Source organism: Melampsora larici-populina (assembly GCF_000204055.1).
Source record: "Melampsora larici-populina 98AG31 unplaced genomic scaffold MELLAscaffold_22, whole genome shotgun sequence".
NCBI classification, from domain to species: Eukaryota; Fungi; Basidiomycota; class Pucciniomycetes; order Pucciniales; family Melampsoraceae; genus Melampsora; species Melampsora laricis-populina.
The window spans coordinates 266,759-285,872 of record NW_006768786.1 but is presented as its reverse complement, the minus strand read 5'-3'; the positions used below and the strand labels follow the sequence as shown (position 1 = coordinate 285,872).

Sequence of the window (19,114 nt, the reverse complement as noted above, 5' to 3'; positions counted from 1 at the left end):
CTCATTAGTGTTTAGAGAAACTTTTGATTTCTGAAAACACCTATAACTTTGTCAAATCTGCCTCAAAACACTCGATTGGGGTGCATTAGAAAGCTGAACTCTTCCTCTCAAACTTTCATAAGGTCAAGAACTATGTAGCTAGTATGACAATCATTCTATGGATCTGTATGTACAAATGTACAAAAAAGATTATATCTTTTTTAGCAGACCAGCATGCTGTGTGGTCCTATTATGAACTATTTGGAGGACAATTCCAGCTTACCAATGCACCCAAAATCGAGCGTTTTGGACCGGAATTGAAAAAGTTATGAGTATTTTCAGAAATCAAAAGTTTCTCTAAACACTAATGAGCCAAATCTCAGTGCTTGTTACAGGTTGTAATTGGATGATTGTGAAGGTTTATTGTTAGTACACTTATCAATACGGACTGTAAAAATATGGAAAAATATGGAGAGTGAAGCTCTCACCGCAGGGAACAAGATGCATATTTTTATTTATTTTTTGCCCTTCTCCTGGCCTCTCAATATTTTTGTGTATCAATAATTTAATTTTCTGCCCAGAAAATATTATCTTTCTTGTAGTGTTAGATTGAACCGTATCGAGTATTGCATGAGGAGTTATATTAGCTTTGTGACCGTAAATGTCGTGGATCATCTGGAATCTTGGGCACATCTGTTCCTTCTTTTTCTCAGTTGTATCAATGCCATTTTCATAATCTTTATCGAGTAAACCTGAACCCGTACTCCTGTCAAAGTATCGTTTTGTTTTGATGTATTTGTCTTTGATCGTTCTCCATCTCTTCATCATTCCAGGACCGTTGAGTTTCATTTTGTTGGTTGCACGAGCTGATGACTTCTTGTTCCGATTGTTATGAAATACATTCATCAAGGTTGCCAGAGTTTCCCAACAGCCTGCTCGAGTCGTTCCATCCACGGCGGTTATGCTGCCAGAGCCGAAGAGGCAATCTTGGTTTTCTTGCATGGCCATCAATCCGAGCAGGTGATCCAAGTCATCATTGTCAAAGCGTGGGCTGTTGTAAGCAGTTTCTTTCAGTTCAGTTTCTTCAGATTCAATATCTTTGTTTGTAACTGCCACTTTTGGCTTCGAGGATTGCTTAGATTGGGTGGCGACGATAGCTGGCTTAGATTGGGTGGCGACGATAGCTGGCTTAGATTCCGAGGCGACGATAGCTGGCTTAGATTGAGGAACCTTCACTTTAGGTCGCTTAGGTGGTTGAGGTTTGGAGGTACTAGCAGAGGTCTCGCGAGTTCTTGCAGTCTCTTTAGATTGTCGAACTTGAAGTGCTGTGGGTTTTTGTCCAGGTAACAAGCCACAGTCCGCTGCAATCTGATCCTTCGATCGTCGTGGCATCCTTCAAATAGATATCAAGACATTGATTAGAAAGGACCTCCATTCTTCGTTCATGATTCTCTTTTACTTACTTAATATGGACTTGAACACATTCGATTGCCTCAAAGCCTTGATTGAAAGAAACAAAGATTCAAAAATGATTTCAATTGAATATTATTGAATAGATGTTGGTGAAAGTTGGATTGTAACAGAAATCGAGGATGAGAAGGAAGAGTGGTTTGATTAATAGTTGGTGGTCAACCGGTTCAAAGTGAAATGGTCAACAGGGTTAAAGTGAGTTTGCGGTCACGGGGTGTTTTGGTCTTCCAAACTGGAGTACCGGGGTCAAATCTGGTCAAAACTTGACCGGATTGTTTTCGTAAAGCGTATATTTACGTATATTTACGCTAATTTTAAAACGGCAGACGTAAAAAGGTCTGCCGTTTTAAAATTATTTTACGTAAAATTTACAACAACGGGAAAGTTTTTTGAGCGTATAATTGCGTAAAATTTCGAACTTGAAACCCCTTAATAACGCTATCGTTGTATAAAAGATACATGGAGGTAGAATTCAGTCGAAAAGAAGGCCACAGCGAGTAAGGACGAAGCTAATGATATAGGATGACAATTGGAATACCAATGGATTGTTGGTGGCTGAGCTCATCAACAAACAGACGGCGAAACCTAATTTCGGCGGCGTTTCAAGGGTGAAGAGTTATTGGGGGTTTCCAAATCGACAGTGTTTTCGTCCTTCTCGATGTCGGGAACCACGTTTTCAATATTGTCCGCCGGTTTCAGGGGAGCCAACGGAGAGCTGCTGGGAGCGGCATCGAGCGTGGAAGCCGATGTGCTAGCAATAGTACTGGCCTTGTTTCTTTGCCTGGGTCAAATTGTTAGCAATTATTTGACTAAATGAAGCGGAAAATCATCTCACAGGGTCAATGGTACACGTCCACCTTTGGGAGTCCCAGGCTTATTCACGCCTTTGTCGATTAAGCTGGGGGCGTCGCCGGTGCATCGACTGATCGCGGTCACCTGCAAATGGCTGTCAACATGGAACCTTCGTGCGAGGGAATTGCAAAACGAACCTCGGTTTCCCACATAAAACGGTCGCCATCATAATCCTTGATGGCCCCGACTAATTGGACTTCTCGTCCAACTTGGCAAATATTTTGTGCCTTCTCCATATTACGAACAGGAGGAATATAGTGTTTGGTGTAGAACGTAACAGGAATTTTCGTCTAGAATGGTGTTGGTCAGCGTCATGATATTGCAGTATAACGTTTCATAAGCTTACAATTGGGTCATAGTCTTGTGACTGGAGCGAGATCACAACGGTGGATTTGCCTTTGTAAAGTGGATCCTTGACAGTCTCACGGGCGGTTACATATCCTAGCGCGATCATGACTGTTTTGTCCATGAGATCCTCAGCGAAAGACTCGCCGAATCGTGCAACGTCGCCAAGATCAATTCGGGCTGAATTTTCAAAGTGGAGGTGATCGTCCTGATTGTCGTTGGTACCGATCAACTTGCAAGTCATTGTATAGACACAATTGGGCTTAACAGCGTCGGCAGTAGAACCGTAGGATGTGAGACGAATCGGATTGGCGAAGGGGCGAACCCCCATTCATGCCGGAGGTGGCAATGGATGCATGAGAGGATATGAATCCTTTTGAATTAATCATGAGAGATGGGGCCTGAAAAATCGTATTAGTAATTAATTCAAAGTAGCGGCTAAAGGTGCGTACCTCGACTCCAGCTTGTCCAAAAAAGTTCACTCGAATAGGATGAGAAATTGAGTTAGAGTTGGTAGCAACCATAGTAATTGACGTAACACGCAGATAATAGAATGCAGAGGATTGGAGGACAGATGATTGGTTTAGCAAAAGTTTGATTGTTATGAGCAAGAAGACAGACGTGAGGCAAATTGGAGAGAGGATAAAGTGAAATACCATCTAGCTGGTGGGGGACGGCCTCTTATAGGATGTAGTGAGCCCGCGACCAGCCTTGGAAGCTTAGAGCGCACCGGCCATCGGTAGTTGGCGGAAAAGGCACACGCCGGATCAATGTGCTCGGGAACGCTCTGGCAGTAGATGCTGAAGCACGGACTGAATCAGTCAATTTCTGCGAGGTTGGTTAAGAGAGTATTGAGCACGGTTCAACATAAAGGGCAAAGGACTGGGTGTCGGTAACGGTGAAGGAACTAACGGCAACGCTTAGGTGGCATATCTGAGTATGAGTATGTGCATTAGCGTCGGCCAAGGCCCAGTGCAGTTACACGGCGAGACTCAGGCATGGCCGAAGTGGTAGATCTAGAAAAAAAGATTGCAGTGCACATCGGTATATTGGCTCAGACTGACCATATAGAGATACTGTTGGTAGTATCATTCAGTTTGCATTGAAGTGCGAAGGAGAGCACCAAATTAATATGGCGGCGGAAATCAACGCAGATTCAGGTGTAACTAAACAGCTGACAACGGGGTAGATCCAGTGATAGCATAACTAAAAGAGCGTGATTGACCGCCAATTGTGTGGCCAGCGAAGACTGCGAGAGTGCTGAGCAAGTCGGCTGAGCAGGATAGCGACTAAGATGGACATAGATGCGATTCTAACTCTGGCGCCTGTGATCAAAGAATGGTATGGACAAAGTGACGTAGAGAGTCTGAAAAAGCTTTGCGTGGGCGCAACTGGAGCAGTAACCACGACAGTGACCCGGTCAAGCAAGGCGAGGATGTTGAATCAATGTATCGGAATCCAGATCAGTGTAACGTTCTTGGGCCGTAATGTAAACCACGGAGAAATTTTTTTTCATAGTTTTTGTAGTCAACACCATCTCCTTATTATGTATGATCATTGGTTTGTAGCACAGATTGTGTGCTATGTTGCAACATTGTACAATGTGCAGAAATGGTCCAGCATTACACTTCAAATTAGTTTATTGGTAGAGCTGTAAAATGATAGAGATCACAGAAAACAAATCTTTTGGATTGGGAAGCAGATACAATTTGCTAAACCCCAATGTCCTGATGAGAAATAAAGATCTAACACACACAACATAGTGGTGATTATACTGTTTGAAATGTTTGAGAGTGAATTTTTCAGAGACTAGGACATACCTGCTGATCAAAGTGAAAAGTTTGAATCCTTGAGCAATGTGATTTTTGTAAAGGCTTTTGTCTAATTGGTTTTCCACAAGAAGGAAATTGGAAAGTTCCTTTGTGTTGATCTGAAATACAATGTGGTTTGTTGGATCAGATTGTAGATCGTAAGCCAATTGTATTAAAACCAAGTGTTGGGCTTTGTTCAAACATACAACTTTTGTTGGTTTATGCCAGAATTTAAAAAGAGCTTGCATAACATATCATTCCCATCATGTATAAGCTGACATGGCAATGGTGCTATATATGAAAAAACCTACAGATCTCTATGTGACTATAGAATACCCGCCCACCAATAAAAATTGAATACTGATTAGGCTGTGGGGTCTCTGTTTTACTCCTTAAGAAAAGGACAAACAAACTGGCTGTTATTGTAGTCACCTACCCAAAATGGGCAAAGGGGAAAAGCTATACATGCATACATAGATTTATTGTTCCTTTGAATGTCAAGTGGTTGACTTCACCACATATACTGTGTGTCTGAAATAATTGTTCAGGGTGATCATCAAAATGAACATTCTACAATTTGCTCATCTCATATGTTCAGATTAGAGTTCTGTGCGGAGCCAAAAGCTAACTTTCATTGATTTCATATGTCACATCATCCACAGTTCCATACCATGTAGAAAAACAGGAGCCTATTAATATGTTGTAAATGCCTCAGAATGTCCAAAGACGCCAAGTGGATGATTTAATGTATGACTCCAAGCATCCAGTCAGATTATCAAAAGACACAAGTGGATACTCTAGAAATTGAATCCAAGGAACCATGTTGCAAAGGGCAACAGTGAGGCCATGCTTTTCAATCAGAAATACAATACTTGTGGTTGAAATGCCACCCATTGCATGTAATGTTTCAAGCTCAAAGGAAAGGAATGTTGATATTCCACAGATTAAAAGCCAAGAATTGAATGATTTTGACTTCAAGGGGACAGGTTTTGTCAAAACATGGTGACAATCTGTTTTCAATTGAATTGTGTATGGTTAGGGATTTGATAGACATGGAAATAAGGGTACTCAAAGTAAGTATGTATGTGTACATACTTTTTGCTATATACTTTTTTTGGCGGGGAAGACGGGGCCAAAAGTATATTTTTTTCTTTGTCCCCGCCAAAAAAAGTATAAAGCAAAAAGTATGTAGCGCTACATACTTTACTTTGAGTACCCTTAATGTACTGCTTTTAAAAGTAGATAAAATAAAAATGAATCAAATCTTCTCACTTCTGGCAGTCCACAACTGATATCAAAATTATGTGCTTTCAAGGTAGAGGGACACTGAAGGGTTGTGACTCCACTCACTTTCAAGGGTGCAAAAATAGGTGGGAAGTAACTTAGTGTCTTCATTGCTATGAGGATGCGAGGGGGTTATATAGGCAAGCATCCTCCTATGGGAGACGAATAAGGAAAACGATGAGAGGTGGTACAACGGGAGACGATCGAAGATCGTCGTGATACAAGATATAGAAATAATAGAGATGACCGAATCCGGTAATGTGGATTTGGTTTTATATAAATAGGGTACTCAAAGTAAGTATGCACACATACATACTTTCGTGTGTTATTTTTTTTGGCGGGGAAAAAGAAAAAAATATACTTTTGGCCTCGGTCTCCCCGCCAAAAAAAAGTATGCAGCGAAAAGTATGTAACGTGGTCGCAGGCCCAGATTCAAAAAAAACCTTTTTACGTTTTTTTTTGTTTTTTTGAAGCTAGACACAACCCGGAAAAAGTATATCTTTTGTTCAAAGCTCAAAAATATGTACTTCTGAGCCAGAAACATAGTTTTTCCTGGTTGTGTGTAGTTGTGAAAAAGAAAAAAAAACTATGTACGGCAAAGTATACACCAACTTTGAGTACCGTAAATGTAGTGAATCCAAAAAAGGGTGCTCAGAAAACCTGATTTGAACACCTTGCAAACAAGACTTGCAATTGAAGAAAGTTGTGAACCCAGCCACCACAACTTTTTTCAATCAAGTTTTGAACCTATTGATTCCCGTAATGTGATTGTTATGTCTTGATTACACCACAAGAAACAAAACAAGATGTATTTCAAAACAACTAAAGTGAAAAAATTAGTAACAGGAAAATGCAACAGTAAACATAGCAAGACAGATCATTGACCCCCATAGTAAGATCAACACAATTAAGAACTCAGTGAATGTAATTGATTCATGGATAATCAAGTGACCTACTATGTCTGAAATGATTCAACATAGATATACAAAATCATGAAATCCAACTATCCAAGTTTGAATTACCTGAACCCTTACCTGAACCCAAGAGCTAGGGCACTTACTTCTCCTGGAATTTGTTACCGTCAAAAAGACTTGGTATTGTGGTGACCTGAGTAGTTCTGATAAGCATGCAGACTTTTAGCGGTCCAATAAGTTAAACTTTTATACTGAGCTCCGAGTAATGAGATGTGAGGAAATAAGAGAAAGTCAAAAACAAGAGAATTGGAAACAAGCTTAATGAGGGCATGAATGATAAATGATGTAAAAGATAGAATAATGTGAGCTCATTGAACTCAACTAAACGTATTAATGTCCCCCCTCCCGGTGTAGTAGTCGACAATAACATATTTAATTTCACCTACATAATAGTATCATTCCTAGATCTTATTGGTAGAGTCACGGGCAAAAAGATCGAGAAAACTTTGATATATGGGGCATATGTTGATCAGAGTCACAGATTGCACACACATTCGTGGTGACTGCGGTCGCATGCAATTCCGTGACACTGATCGACTCTCATACATACAAATGTGATTCTATCCTGGTCCCAGTGGATTTGATAATTGCCACATAGTTATCATGAGGCATTCTAGAATTTCCATATCTACCACTCGGAAGTCCTTGGCCAGATTGAGATTTGGTCGACTTTGGCTTCCACAAGGAGGCCAAGGCGGTACATGAAACGAACTCGAGATGGGACAGCGAAATGTGATGAAGCGTTGCTATATCCTGAATTCGGAAACATTCTGACCAACTGCAATCAATAAGCGCCTTGCGTGACTGTGGTGGTCAGTCGGCGTGGCCAGCGGTGGCCTTCACAACAACAAGATCACAAGAATTCATATGGATACATAAATAATCCTTCAGATACCATCATCCTTTTAGACGTCTATCTCTACTTGGTTTTTCTTCGGCTTTAAAACAGAACAAATCCATACGATCCTCGGCCCTTACCTCACCGCAAGCTTTACCTCGTCGTGTTTCCAAAGCAGGCTATCTCCGGCAAACCCATCGAGACCAACGAATCTCTCAACACTCCACCATGAACCCAAAATCCACTATGCAAATGGAACCTCTTCTTCCCATGCCGTACGCTGACCAAGCTGTTCCAACAAACTCTTCGAAAGGAAGACTGGGCCACATGGAAGCCGCCAAATCAAAACTCGCAGAAGTGTGGCGGTTTTTGAACACAAAACGGGTAAGATGAATATGTAGAAAACACAAGGAAGTTGAAAATATCCGCTCACATTTGTCTATTCGATTCAATAGACCTCTCCCAAAACGTGGACCCTAGTCGGTGTTTCGTTTATGATTCTGTCTTTTGGTGGACTATTCATCTCGATGGCAAAAAAGTAGGTCGGATCCTGTCACAGCAAGGGAAAATTTATGTTGACATAAGGGCCTTGTAGCAATCCTCAATCCAATCAGAGAACAAGGATAGCTTACACCTACCAGGACACCGGTCTTCAGACGAAAATGTCAGATCTTCCCGTTTGCAAAAGAACATTTCTCTACAGTTTCTTCAACTACGCTGGATTCGGGTCTACATTGTCTCACTGGGTGCGTGAATTCAAACAGTTTTACGACGTCTTACATCATCATTGACATCGCATCTTCTTAGGGAGAAGCGGCGCTTGTAGCTGCGGCACTTAATTATACCATGATCATAGATGATTCAAAATGGCAATACGGGAGGCTGAGTGTAAGTTGTTTTGTTCAATAGCAAAGAAATCAGAGGAAGTAACACTATATCTTTGCTTCTCTTAGGATTACTTTGACGTGACTCCCCTGAATTGCCAACCTCCTCAAAATGTGTCACGGGATGTGTTTAAGAATACAGGGAACGACCCGGATCATGTCTGGTCGAATCGCGATGTGTGAGCCATTTAGTCACGTCAAAGAATACTCTTACATTGAAGCTCACTCTGTTGCTACGCATTCAAGACGCGGTGCCTTTACGGGATGGATTCATCATCATGTAGATCCTCGAGCAATTGAGACCCATGCCGTATGGAACCTCCAGAATTATCGAGAACAGAGAACTGTCCTGCCTGCGGTCCAAAATGTACACTTCACAATGAAGGCAATCTTTGATGCCAAGACAGAAGCCTATCGAAGCATTTGGCGCCCGAACAAAATGGTCCTAGATGAAATACGAAAATTGAAGAAAGAGATCAATGATAAGATGCTCAAGACTCAACATCCTAATGCTAAATCACCCGCCGACTTTGACTTGCATTCACCTATGGCCAGAAAGTTGATATCTCTGCATTTCAGATTGGGGGATAAAAAGGTCGAAAACGCAGATTGGCACCCCGCTGTAGCGATTGGAATGCAGTCCGCCGTGGGAAAACCGAAGCCATACCTAGATGTAGTACGGTCTTATGTTCCAAACTGGAAGATCTCCAACGACCTACCATCATTGTTTGTCATGTCCGACGACCCCGAGGCAGCTTCAACACTTTTCAATGATCATCAATCATTCTATCAGCCTTCTCAACGCTTCCCAATCTTATTCCCTCCTCACGAAGACCCTCTTGCTTCTCACGGGCATGACCAAGGGCATTTCAATACGGCACCCCCCGAGGTCAGAAAGAAGCTCACCACGGCATTGGTACGCGATATTACTTTTGCCGTCGAGAATTCGGAAGCAATTGCATGTAGTTCATCCAGTAATATCTGCAATATCATGTTTCATCTGCGTGGCTCCGACGACGCCATTGGGCCGAATGGATCTGTGCGAAGCGTTGACGTACGCTGGTTTCCAAATGCGATGATCCACGATCTCAACAATCTCAGTCTCAATTACCTGAAAGACCGGGAAAAAATTCTAGCCATGGCCCCCAAGTTAGCCGAGGATCCAAGGAATTATGTCGACAATTAAATTTATACGATTCTTCAGGATTCTTCATCCAGCTAGAATCGAAACTCGCCCATATTGTACCATACACTTTTTCCACGCGTTCATGGAGTTTCTACGCATATAAGACCTATCAAGACCTATCGTCTTGTAAAATGGGTGGATCACCCGAGTTCATAGCAACTCACACACATACGTCCAATCGAAGTTGAAGTACACCTCTGCATCGACTGATCATGAATGGTGACAACAAAGTATATCCCTTTTTCTTGCATATTTCCTCTGTTTAGATTTATTTCATGTCTGGTTTCTAGATCTTTATCTTGTTGTTCTTACATTACTCCTATAATCCTCATCGTCTTAGTTTCAACAGTTTATAGTGTTTTCATTATTCGGATTTTTCCTCTCCTATTCGCAATTAAAATGGTCTGCATGAACCAACTTATCCTGAATACAAGGTTTGTATGATCTTATACATATACTGAGAGCTACTCATGGGAGTCCCAGAAGTCAAACTGCTTCACGCGCCGAATACATAGCCGCCAGGAAGACCATAGCGACCGGTCGGCCTCTGCAATTGCCCATGTGTCCAAATCCTAACTCAAGCCTTCGGGGGACGTCTCTGCGAGAATCGGGACTTGTGTTGAGTTAGGTCCAAATCTGGATATCACCAGGTCACGATTAGAGTACAGGTCACAACCGGCTAAAGCCTTCCTTCCTTCGGTTTGCGGGTGAATCTTGCTTTCCCTCGTTGTTCCATCATTTTTCCATCGCACTGGATGACTCTACACGTGTATACAGACAGAAGTCTTCATCGTTTGAGGTGCAGCGTCAGGCCACAGAAAAAAAATGTATCGAGAAGTGGTGTACACAACTCACAGAAGTCTGCAGTCCTTATCTTGGAGAAATTCCAACAATTGCCAATCACCCAGCAATCGCAATCGCAATCGCAATCGCAATGGCGGATGTCGATGATGTGCTTGTCGCCAAACAAACTAATGATCGCAAATAGACTCTTGAGGAGCTGCGCTCGCGGCTCCCCTCCACGGTCGGTCTCCAGTCGTCTTTCCTTCATGCGTTCAGTACATATCTTCAGATTGTACTGAAGAGTGTCTCGGTGACGTCATCCTTACATGTTGCAAGCTGATCGATTTTGCTGAGATGATGTGTATTACAGATCCTCAATCAATGAGTTTCCTTGATCGATGAGAATTGAGTTGGGCTATGAAAGAAGTTGACTGCTCATCATATTTCCTCTGAAGCTTCAAGAAGACTTCTGAACGTCGCTCTAACCCTATATACCTTTCCCAGCATGTCAGATACCCACCTGTTACAGATTGAGGATGAGCGCGGGCGGAAGGTCTCGCTCGAACTGATGTCCAAAGGGTTGACTGTTCACCGCTTGCTCGTTGAACGTCCAGGTTTCCCACCACGAGATCTCATCTGTGGGCCTGAGAAAACTGATGGATATACACAAGAAGGACGAAGGTTCAAGAACCAAGTGGTCGGACGTTATACTAATCGGCTGGCTGGAGGACAAACATTAATCGAGACTCGCGAAGGTGAACAGTTATCGCTGAACCTCGAAAGGAATGGTACGTTCGCAATTCAAGTATCCCTACCGACATCGCTGCTTCTGTTTACCATAAGATCCAACCCATCGTGTGTATGCAGATCATGGCAAAAATTGCCTTCATAGTGGCTCAGACGGTTATGATCTTCGAGATTTTGAATATGTCAGTGAAGACTCGGCGATTGTTCGATCATTCAAAGACGATCCCAACAACACCTCGGGACTGCCTTTGAACACAACAGGCGAGAAGGTCTTCTTGCATTTGTATTCTCCAGCCAATGATCAAGGTTTTCCCGAGTCAATCGACATTCTAGCAACTGCGACCCTTTCCGCTGCGGGAAATTCAGGAGAGAATGCTCACGCTCAACCGATGATGCCTTCACACTCGCTTGTTGGCTGCTTGACGTTTAGCTTGCAAGCTAGAATCCGGGAACCTCTCGAAACTTTGAAGCAATCACATATTCGAGGTACACCTATCAATTTAACGTGGCACAATGGCTATATCATGAACGACTTCAAAACAAACGCCGGGGAAGAAGGTGGGATAAGCCAGCACAAGTTAGGTATTCTCGTAGGTCTCCCACTCAAAACACGTTCAGTCTCTGTTTAGAATCAGCGCTTGTCTTATGCTTTGACCCTTGCTTTCAGGGTGAACATTATGTCGAAGTTGACAAGGAGCTACTTCCTACCGGTGAGCTCAGGCCAGCGAAGGAGATCGGGCTTGATTCAAACGGCGATTTCATATCAGGAGAAGGTGTCGAGCTAATTGGCGAACAGATACCCAAAGACGGTTTTGGTGAGGCTTTTGATTGTAACATGATATTCGTGGACCGGTTGATGATGAGTGGATACTCACCCGCAATCCGCGCCCCTTTGCTAATCTCCTGAGCTTGACAGACCATTGTATAGTCTTCAAAGAGCCAGAAAGATTAGAACTACCTAAGGTCACTTTACGAAGCCCAAGTGATGACCTGGTCATGAACTTCCGGACCAACCAGACGGCAGTACAGTGCTACAGCTCCAACTTTTTTGATGGGTCTGGATTCCGCAAGAATTTGCATCAGAATCAGTCTACTCCTCAAGGATATTCAAAGCAAGGTGAGTTGTTGACATCAGCTTATAGATTGACTCCAAGACAAATTAGGTACATAATTTATGACATGAATTTTGATGAACAACATGATGTTATTTTCTCACAAGATACGCTATACCTCGAGTTTCAGCAGCCAACTGGGATATGTCAAAATCAGAAAATCCAAAATCAACTCAATCTTCATAATGGCAGGGACAATAGTTCGATCTTATACCCAGGGGAAATATATAATAATTGGTTCACAATTGATATATACGCCAAAGATCCATAACTCGTTTTGAGACCACCACAAGCTACTGAGCGCGCATCTTGTCTCTCGGATTCTATCGACATGACATATATGTAGATGTAGAACTTGGTTGTACCTCTCAAAGTACAAAGGAAAACGTTATTGGTTTAACTTATGACAAATAGAGCTATGTAGTTCTATATTTGAAATGTGATCTCTATTACTTTATATGAAATGTTGTAAAGTACAGCAAATAAAAAATGAGAAAGTATCACAGGACTTTAGTAACTAGGGATAGTCAACACAGGAATGTTGATAGACAAATAGGTCACACAAGACAATGACAGGGACAAATTAGTGACGCGGGACTGCACAGCGGTAAGAATGTTTCGACCGAGGTTTCCTGTCAATGTGGATGAAGGAGAAATGTAACTGGTTTATGTGAATCTGCGAGCGGAAGAGTAGGTTCAAGTTGTTAACCTGTCTCAAGCATGGAAAAGTCAATGCTCACCATTAGCAAAGAATGTTATGAGTCCACATTAATGGCACATAAAGAGTGCATGTTGTATATGAAAATGAAAATCCAGTTTTTGTAATGTTGGATAGGGATGAATGCGCATTACCGCGTCTTGATGTGAAGAAGTCAAAATTTGAACGCTTTACAGGCAACAATTGGTGATATTCTCATTGGCATTTTGACAGTACAATGCTGACAAAGGAGTGAAAACAAGTATGACGGAAAGAGATAAAACAAGTGGGACTCATAAACAACATTGAAAAGTGCGGAGACAATGAAAGAAAGGATGGATGTTTTTACAGGTGACAGGATACAGCATGATGTTCAGTAGTAGGAATCCGTGTGAGAACCAGCTGGTGCAGATCCGGCAGTCGTACCTTGTACTGCTCTAGCAGGGGATGCGATCATTGAGGGAACAGGGTTTTCTTGTTGAGGAGCTGTGGTAGGAGAAGTTGCCGGTTGACTACCAATGTAAGCGGGAGGTGCTGGGACGTTGATACGGCCTGTAGACTGGCTGACTGGGAAGTCTCGGTTCTCGGGTGTCTTTTCTGAGCTATCGGCATTCTTATTGACTAAAGGAGAATTTGATGCGTTTTGCTCAGGTGCAACGAAAGAAGCTTTCGAAGTGGGTACTGCTGATGCGTTTGTTGATGGCGCTTCGACTGGTTGAGCGGGTGCCACAGGAGCAGAAGTGGCCGTCGCTTGAGCCTGTTCAGGTGTGTTCGATTGGACGAGAGGTCTAGCAGCCACTGGGGTGACAACATGTTCCGGGGAAAGATATCCGGATAGCTGATTGTGAGGAGGAGAAGAAGCCATCTGTTTTTGAACTGGTTGTTCTACTGTCGGTTGGGGCATTGCTTGAGGTTGTTCAGGTGAGTTGTTTGATGTAACAAGAGGTCGAGCAGCGATCGGGGTAGTAACAGGTGAAAGCTGTTGATCCGGCGAGATGTACTGCTCTGGTTGCTTCTTAGAAATAGGAGAAGTGATCTGTTTCTGCGGTGGTTGCGCTGCCGTAGGTTGAGCTGTTACTTGCGGTTGTTCAGAATTGGACGGAGCGACAGGTCGAGTAGCGACAGGAGTGACATCTGGCGCTACCGGTTGTCCCGAAGACCCGCCTGATTGACTTTGAGTAATTGGAGTGGCCTTTTCTTGAGGTGGTTGTGATACCATGAGTTGCGCCGGTGCTTGTGGTTGCTCAGATGAATCGTTTGATGGAGCAAGGGGTCGAGCGGCAACCGGAGTAACAAATGGCGCAAGCTGCTGATTTGGGGATAGGTAGCCTTCAGGTTGGCTCTTGAAGACAGGAGATGAAGCACTCCGAACAGGAGGGGGTAAAGCTTGCATAGGGCTGGAAGCTTGCTCGAACTGCGGGGTGACTTGAGTTCCAGTAGTCTGGGGAATGTTAGAAGACGGGGCATTGGTGGGTTGCTCGGAATGAGAAACAATGCGTTTGTTTTCGATGTCGTGCTTGATGCGATGAAGCACGCCGTCGATCTTGTTGGCGTTGACAAATCCATTGCCGTCGATTTGTTGAGGTAATGGGACTTCGGCGCGAGATGTCGAGGGCAGGTTAGCAGGCGATCCAGCCATGTGCATGAGTGGTGATGTTAAGCTTGATAATCCCAAGAGATCACCGGGGCTTTGAATGTTGCGGAGTGACGAGGGCAAGGCGCCTCCCAACGGTGAGGTGTAACCCATGTCGCTGCCTCCAATTGGGAGAGCATTTGCAAGACGACCAACTCCCAAAGGTGATGGGTTGTTTCCAATGCCTCCAAGTCCTCCCTGTCCAAGGGGCAAAGCGCCTGTCAGTCCAGAAGGTTGACCAACACCACCCAGCCCGCCACCAAGAAGGGGAAGTCCAGTGACGCCAGGCGAGACACCTGATGGCGGCGCAGGAGTTTGAAGGCCATTCATTTGGAATGGTTGGTCCCATTGGTAAGAGTATGAAGATTGGCGGTTAGGTGAAGTGGCCGTACTAGTACGAGCAAGGCCGGCCACAGGGGAGTCGTCTCCAGGTTGAGACTGGGAAGTATCGCGAGCGGTGGGCTCTGGACCACCAGAGATGTAGTCAGAGGTGGCCCTGGTTCGCATAGTCGACGGAGCGCGCTTAGAGGTTGATCTACGTTGGTAGTGATTACTATGCATCGTAAAAGTAAGCTTCTGTGGCGGCCAACTTATGTGAATGTCAGGGAATCAAGCTTACACCTCACTGTGTTTCCGAGTGTTGAGGGCCATGCGTGCATCGACACCTTCGATGTTAGCTAAAAAAGAACGAGATGAGTCAAATTTGATGCATGGAAGGATAATTTGAGGGGGCGAACGCACTACTCAAGAGGGCGAAGATACCAGCAGCTGCGTAGGATAGGGTGATCTGCATTTTGTATGCGCAAAGTTGATGTGTTTGAAGTGAGGTCGTTGATAAAGAATGTGGTTATTTGGTGATAGATCTTTAAGACAAGAAAGCTGAGCAATAGATATCGGATAAATCGAGCAAAGAAGTAAGCAAGTGTGTGGAATATGGAAATATGGAAACAGTAGACAAGTTATTGGATGAAGTGACGATATGGCAAACAAGATATCGATTGGGTGCGATAAGATGATCGGCAGACAGGTAGCGTAGAGTGACCATTTTATATGGATGCCTCCTGCTCTCTTCCTTGTCCGTAGGAGATGTACACGGAGAAAACGCGCCTTCTTCGGATGGAGCCATAAAGAAACAGGACTGGGCCGGAAGTTCAGCTTTCCAATGACCAGGTCAAACTGATTATGTAGTCCAGTTGATAGTAAGTGGTGCGTTCCGGTTCTTAACCTGTTGTTGTGAGCCCGGTACAGCCGTTCAGAGCGGTCAAGGTTAAAATTGTAATCGATTGACCGATGGTTCAACTTCAGTCCTAATCTTGAAATATTGGATTTTATATCGCAGCTAGCTAATCATGAAGGACATCTTCCCTTGAATCCGAAAAGCAGTACCTGGGCTGGTTGGAATATCGGACTCTGAAGCTTGTTTACTAAATCAGCGGAACACTCTGGCTCACAGGCTCGTCGCTCAGCGTTTGAAGACCGAGGCTGACTCAATTGTAGGCCCGATTGATGGCTTGATTTCCGATCCCTGATCAGCGTATGGTTCGCAGTCCATTCCACTCTTGCTACATCTGGTTCCAACTCGTATTCTTTAGTCCGACGTAATTCGATGTGAAGGGAATCCATTTTTCAAGCCGTCACAACATGCGTCTTCAATGAATACAACGAGCCGTTAGTTATGCAATGCAATGCGCAAGTGACCAGAAGACTCCAAGATGAATATTTTCCCTAAATGGCATGCCGTACATTATATTTTGACTCCAAATGCTTTCCCCGTTCACATAGGTACTTTGATAAAATACTTCCCCAATTGGTAACTTGGTCACTATCGCATCTGCCCGATTTGAGGTTACCCTTGGCGTCAATCGCAGTCAAGACCACCCAGGAGGGACCTCTCATGTGGTATCCGAGGGCTAATGGTTACCTCTCTTTCTTCCTACCAGGATGTTCATGTCAAGGAAACACATTTTAAGAATCCGAATAGTCAAGCTTAGAATAGCCACACGTTTTGGCGTTGTTGTCCTGTACGTATGTCGAGGAGTGGTTGTATCAAAGCACGCAGAGCATACAGCTCAAGTCCCTTTAAATCTTTGATTCAAGAGGGCTCTTCCCTGAAACTACATGAGGCGCAATCAGATTGACTGAAAAGCACTTTCGATTCCAATGACCCCCACCCTCTCCTTCGTACTTTCAGCATTCAGCATTCGATTCGTATAAGTTTCGACTTTTTAATCTTCCTACATAGGTTGACTGTAAGAAACTTGCACGCGAGATGCGCAACTTTTTTTTGTTTTTCGGGTTGGTCCTAGCAGCAATTTGTGCGAACGAGAAAGAAACAAGTAAAACCCCAGCAACATCAATAAACTCGCCCGTCGTGATACCTCCTTCATTTACGATGTTCATTGGAGGTACGCCTCCCCTTTCCCTACTTGAGACTCGTGTTATGACTTGATGGGTAAACTCTTCGTTGCTTTCCTCCGTATGTGTGCTCCAGGTTCTGGCAAGACCGTCGCCACCGTTACTTTTGATATCGTCAACAAGGTCTTCACCAATGTTTCTCAAACCATCAAATTGGGAGAAAGTCCTTCATGGCTCGTATTGGACCCGACGAAAAAGATCTTGATCAGGTGAATCTTCAAACTCCTATTCATCGGGACCCTCAGTCTGTTCTTTTATGAGGTCAGCGTGTGTTGACTCATTTCTTGACTATGTTCGACAAAACCTCTGAAAGTACATCTTCAGTGGGAAATTTCGATGGCAAAAACAAGACAGGAGGGATTTTCTCGGCGCAGGTCAATTCCAATGGAGCCCTCACCAAGATTTCCGCCTCCGAATCTGCCGATACACCAGTAGCCAGCGAGTTCAGTAAGGACGGTAAGCTCGTGGTTGTAGCAAGCTAGTAAGTTATCTCACAAACTAGTTCAACTCTCGCTCGGTGAGGATACGACTCTTACTCATTAGTCGCGATTATACTAAAAATTACTCATCTAGTAATGGTGGTGCTATTACAACTTATACCATAGATTCCTCTGGCGCTCTGTCGCCCAAGCCTATTCAGACATTCACTTTTGGGGGTTCAGGTCCTGTAAAGGAACGACAAGGCTCTGGTAAGCAACAAATTCACCCTATCATGGGGTCCGTTGACTGATAACATCAATCGTCATTTTGTTTCTTTGCCTCAGCGGCGGCCCACCAAGCTAGATTCGACGTAAGTCCGCTTCAATGTTTCATTCATCATAATTTACATAGCAATGACCGCATCTATCTTTTTAATAGCCCACTGGCAAATTCGTATTTGTTCCAGACTTGGGTTCAGACAGGATTCGGATATTTTCTGTCTCTGGGACTACTTTGAAGCAGACAAAGGATTTTGCCGTCCATGCAGGATGTGGGCCTCGCCACATGGATTTCTTTTCCGGAGGAAAAAACGTTCAAGCTTACGTTATTTGTGAATTGTCAAATGAGCTGTTGGTGCTAGATTTAACTCTGGAATCAGAAGCCACGTTTAAATCAAAGCAAAAAATCTCAACATTACCACCTAAAACAAATGGTACAACAATGAACGCAGCAGAGGTCGCCATCACACCTGATGGAAAGTTTTGTTATGCTTCTAATCGACAAAAGGACCCAAAAGGCAAAGATTCAGATAACACAATCGCCGTCTTCTCTCGCGATGAATCTGGGAAACTCGAATCAGCTGGATTCTTTCCTGCGGGTGGGAAAGGTCCTCGGTATATTGGTTTAAGTCCAGATGGAGATGCAAGATTATTGGTTGTTACGAATGAAGACAGTAATTTAGTGACCATGCATACAAGGGACAAAAAGACTGGTGCATTAACTCAAATTGCCAAATCAGCACAGGATAAACCAACGATTGCATTGTTCGATGTTTAAGGATCAAAGGAGGATAGGTGTGGTACAGTCTCAGATCTAGATACGCTCTTTCTGTGGATCATTATATTATCTGATTGGGTTATTGTATAGCTCCAAGGGAGTGATTCTGTCTACGAGTAGCTGAGAAGGAATGTAGTTTAGTCACTATTAATCTAAACCACGATCAACAAATTCTATGTGCGCCAAGGAAACTTGAGGTGACTGGACATGGACATCTTTCAATGTTTTGAGCCTAAGTACCCTTTTGTACAACAAATGATTTTTTTCCATTAAATTGTAAACTCATGTGGATTTAATTAAGCTAGGTAATAAACAAAGTGGACTTTTCTTCTTAGAAGATATCACATCTACTTTGAAACTTCAAACCAAATGAACCCCATCTAACATCTGGATTACAAAGTAGGACCAATTGAGATATCAATATAACAACGCATAGCATTTCACTTCTATCTTGCACTTTTACAGAGTTTTAAGAGATCTTTGGTTCATTTTGACTCATGGAAAAAAGATGAATGTCCAAAACTGTTGCCAAAACTGATTTTGAACCAAAGTCTTTCAAGTTTGAATTGTCCAAATGAGTTCTTTTCCAAGTTTTGTCCAAAACTTGCAAAAAGGATGCACTAAACAA

At 43.4% G+C, this 19,114-nt stretch overlaps 5 protein-coding genes across 5 annotated transcripts; 3 read left to right on the top strand and 2 right to left on the bottom strand.

Moving 5' to 3' along the window:
- Positions 1–2,034: 2,034 nt before the first annotated feature.
- MELLADRAFT_87623 (uncharacterized protein) lies at positions 2,035–3,170 on the bottom strand (the record flags this gene model as incomplete). Its single annotated transcript, XM_007410745.1, has 5 exons — positions 2,035–2,230; positions 2,285–2,385; positions 2,439–2,591; positions 2,648–2,908; positions 3,099–3,170. 5 exons carry the CDS (start codon positions 3,168–3,170, stop codon positions 2,035–2,037), a joined length of 783 nt encoding a protein of 260 aa, XP_007410807.1.
- A 6,177-nt stretch (positions 3,171–9,347) lies between these two features.
- MELLADRAFT_72041 (uncharacterized protein) lies at positions 9,348–10,047 on the top strand (the record flags this gene model as incomplete). The annotated part of the gene is made up of 1 exon (XM_007410914.1): positions 9,348–10,047. A coding segment is annotated over one exon (207 nt), but the record flags the coding sequence as incomplete, so codon positions are not given.
- An 864-nt stretch (positions 10,048–10,911) lies between these two features.
- MELLADRAFT_87621 (uncharacterized protein) lies at positions 10,912–12,324 on the top strand (the record flags this gene model as incomplete). Its single annotated transcript, XM_007410915.1, has 5 exons — positions 10,912–11,194; positions 11,250–11,743; positions 11,821–11,968; positions 12,082–12,270; positions 12,317–12,324. The coding sequence occupies 5 exons, from the start codon at positions 10,912–10,914 to the stop codon at positions 12,322–12,324; spliced, it is 1,122 nt and encodes a 373-aa protein (XP_007410977.1).
- A 1,011-nt stretch (positions 12,325–13,335) lies between these two features.
- On the bottom strand, positions 13,336–15,388 carry MELLADRAFT_63773 (uncharacterized protein; the record flags this gene model as incomplete). The annotated part of the gene is made up of 3 exons (XM_007410744.1): positions 13,336–15,148; positions 15,215–15,272; positions 15,337–15,388. The coding sequence occupies 3 exons, from the start codon at positions 15,386–15,388 to the stop codon at positions 13,336–13,338; spliced, it is 1,923 nt and encodes a 640-aa protein (XP_007410806.1).
- A 1,599-nt stretch (positions 15,389–16,987) lies between these two features.
- Positions 16,988–18,486, top strand: MELLADRAFT_87619 (uncharacterized protein; the record flags this gene model as incomplete). The annotated part of the gene is made up of 6 exons (XM_007410916.1): positions 16,988–17,000; positions 17,087–17,219; positions 17,324–17,491; positions 17,554–17,699; positions 17,775–17,800; positions 17,869–18,486. The coding sequence occupies 6 exons, from the start codon at positions 16,988–16,990 to the stop codon at positions 18,484–18,486; spliced, it is 1,104 nt and encodes a 367-aa protein (XP_007410978.1).
- Positions 18,487–19,114: the final 628 nt, after the last annotated feature.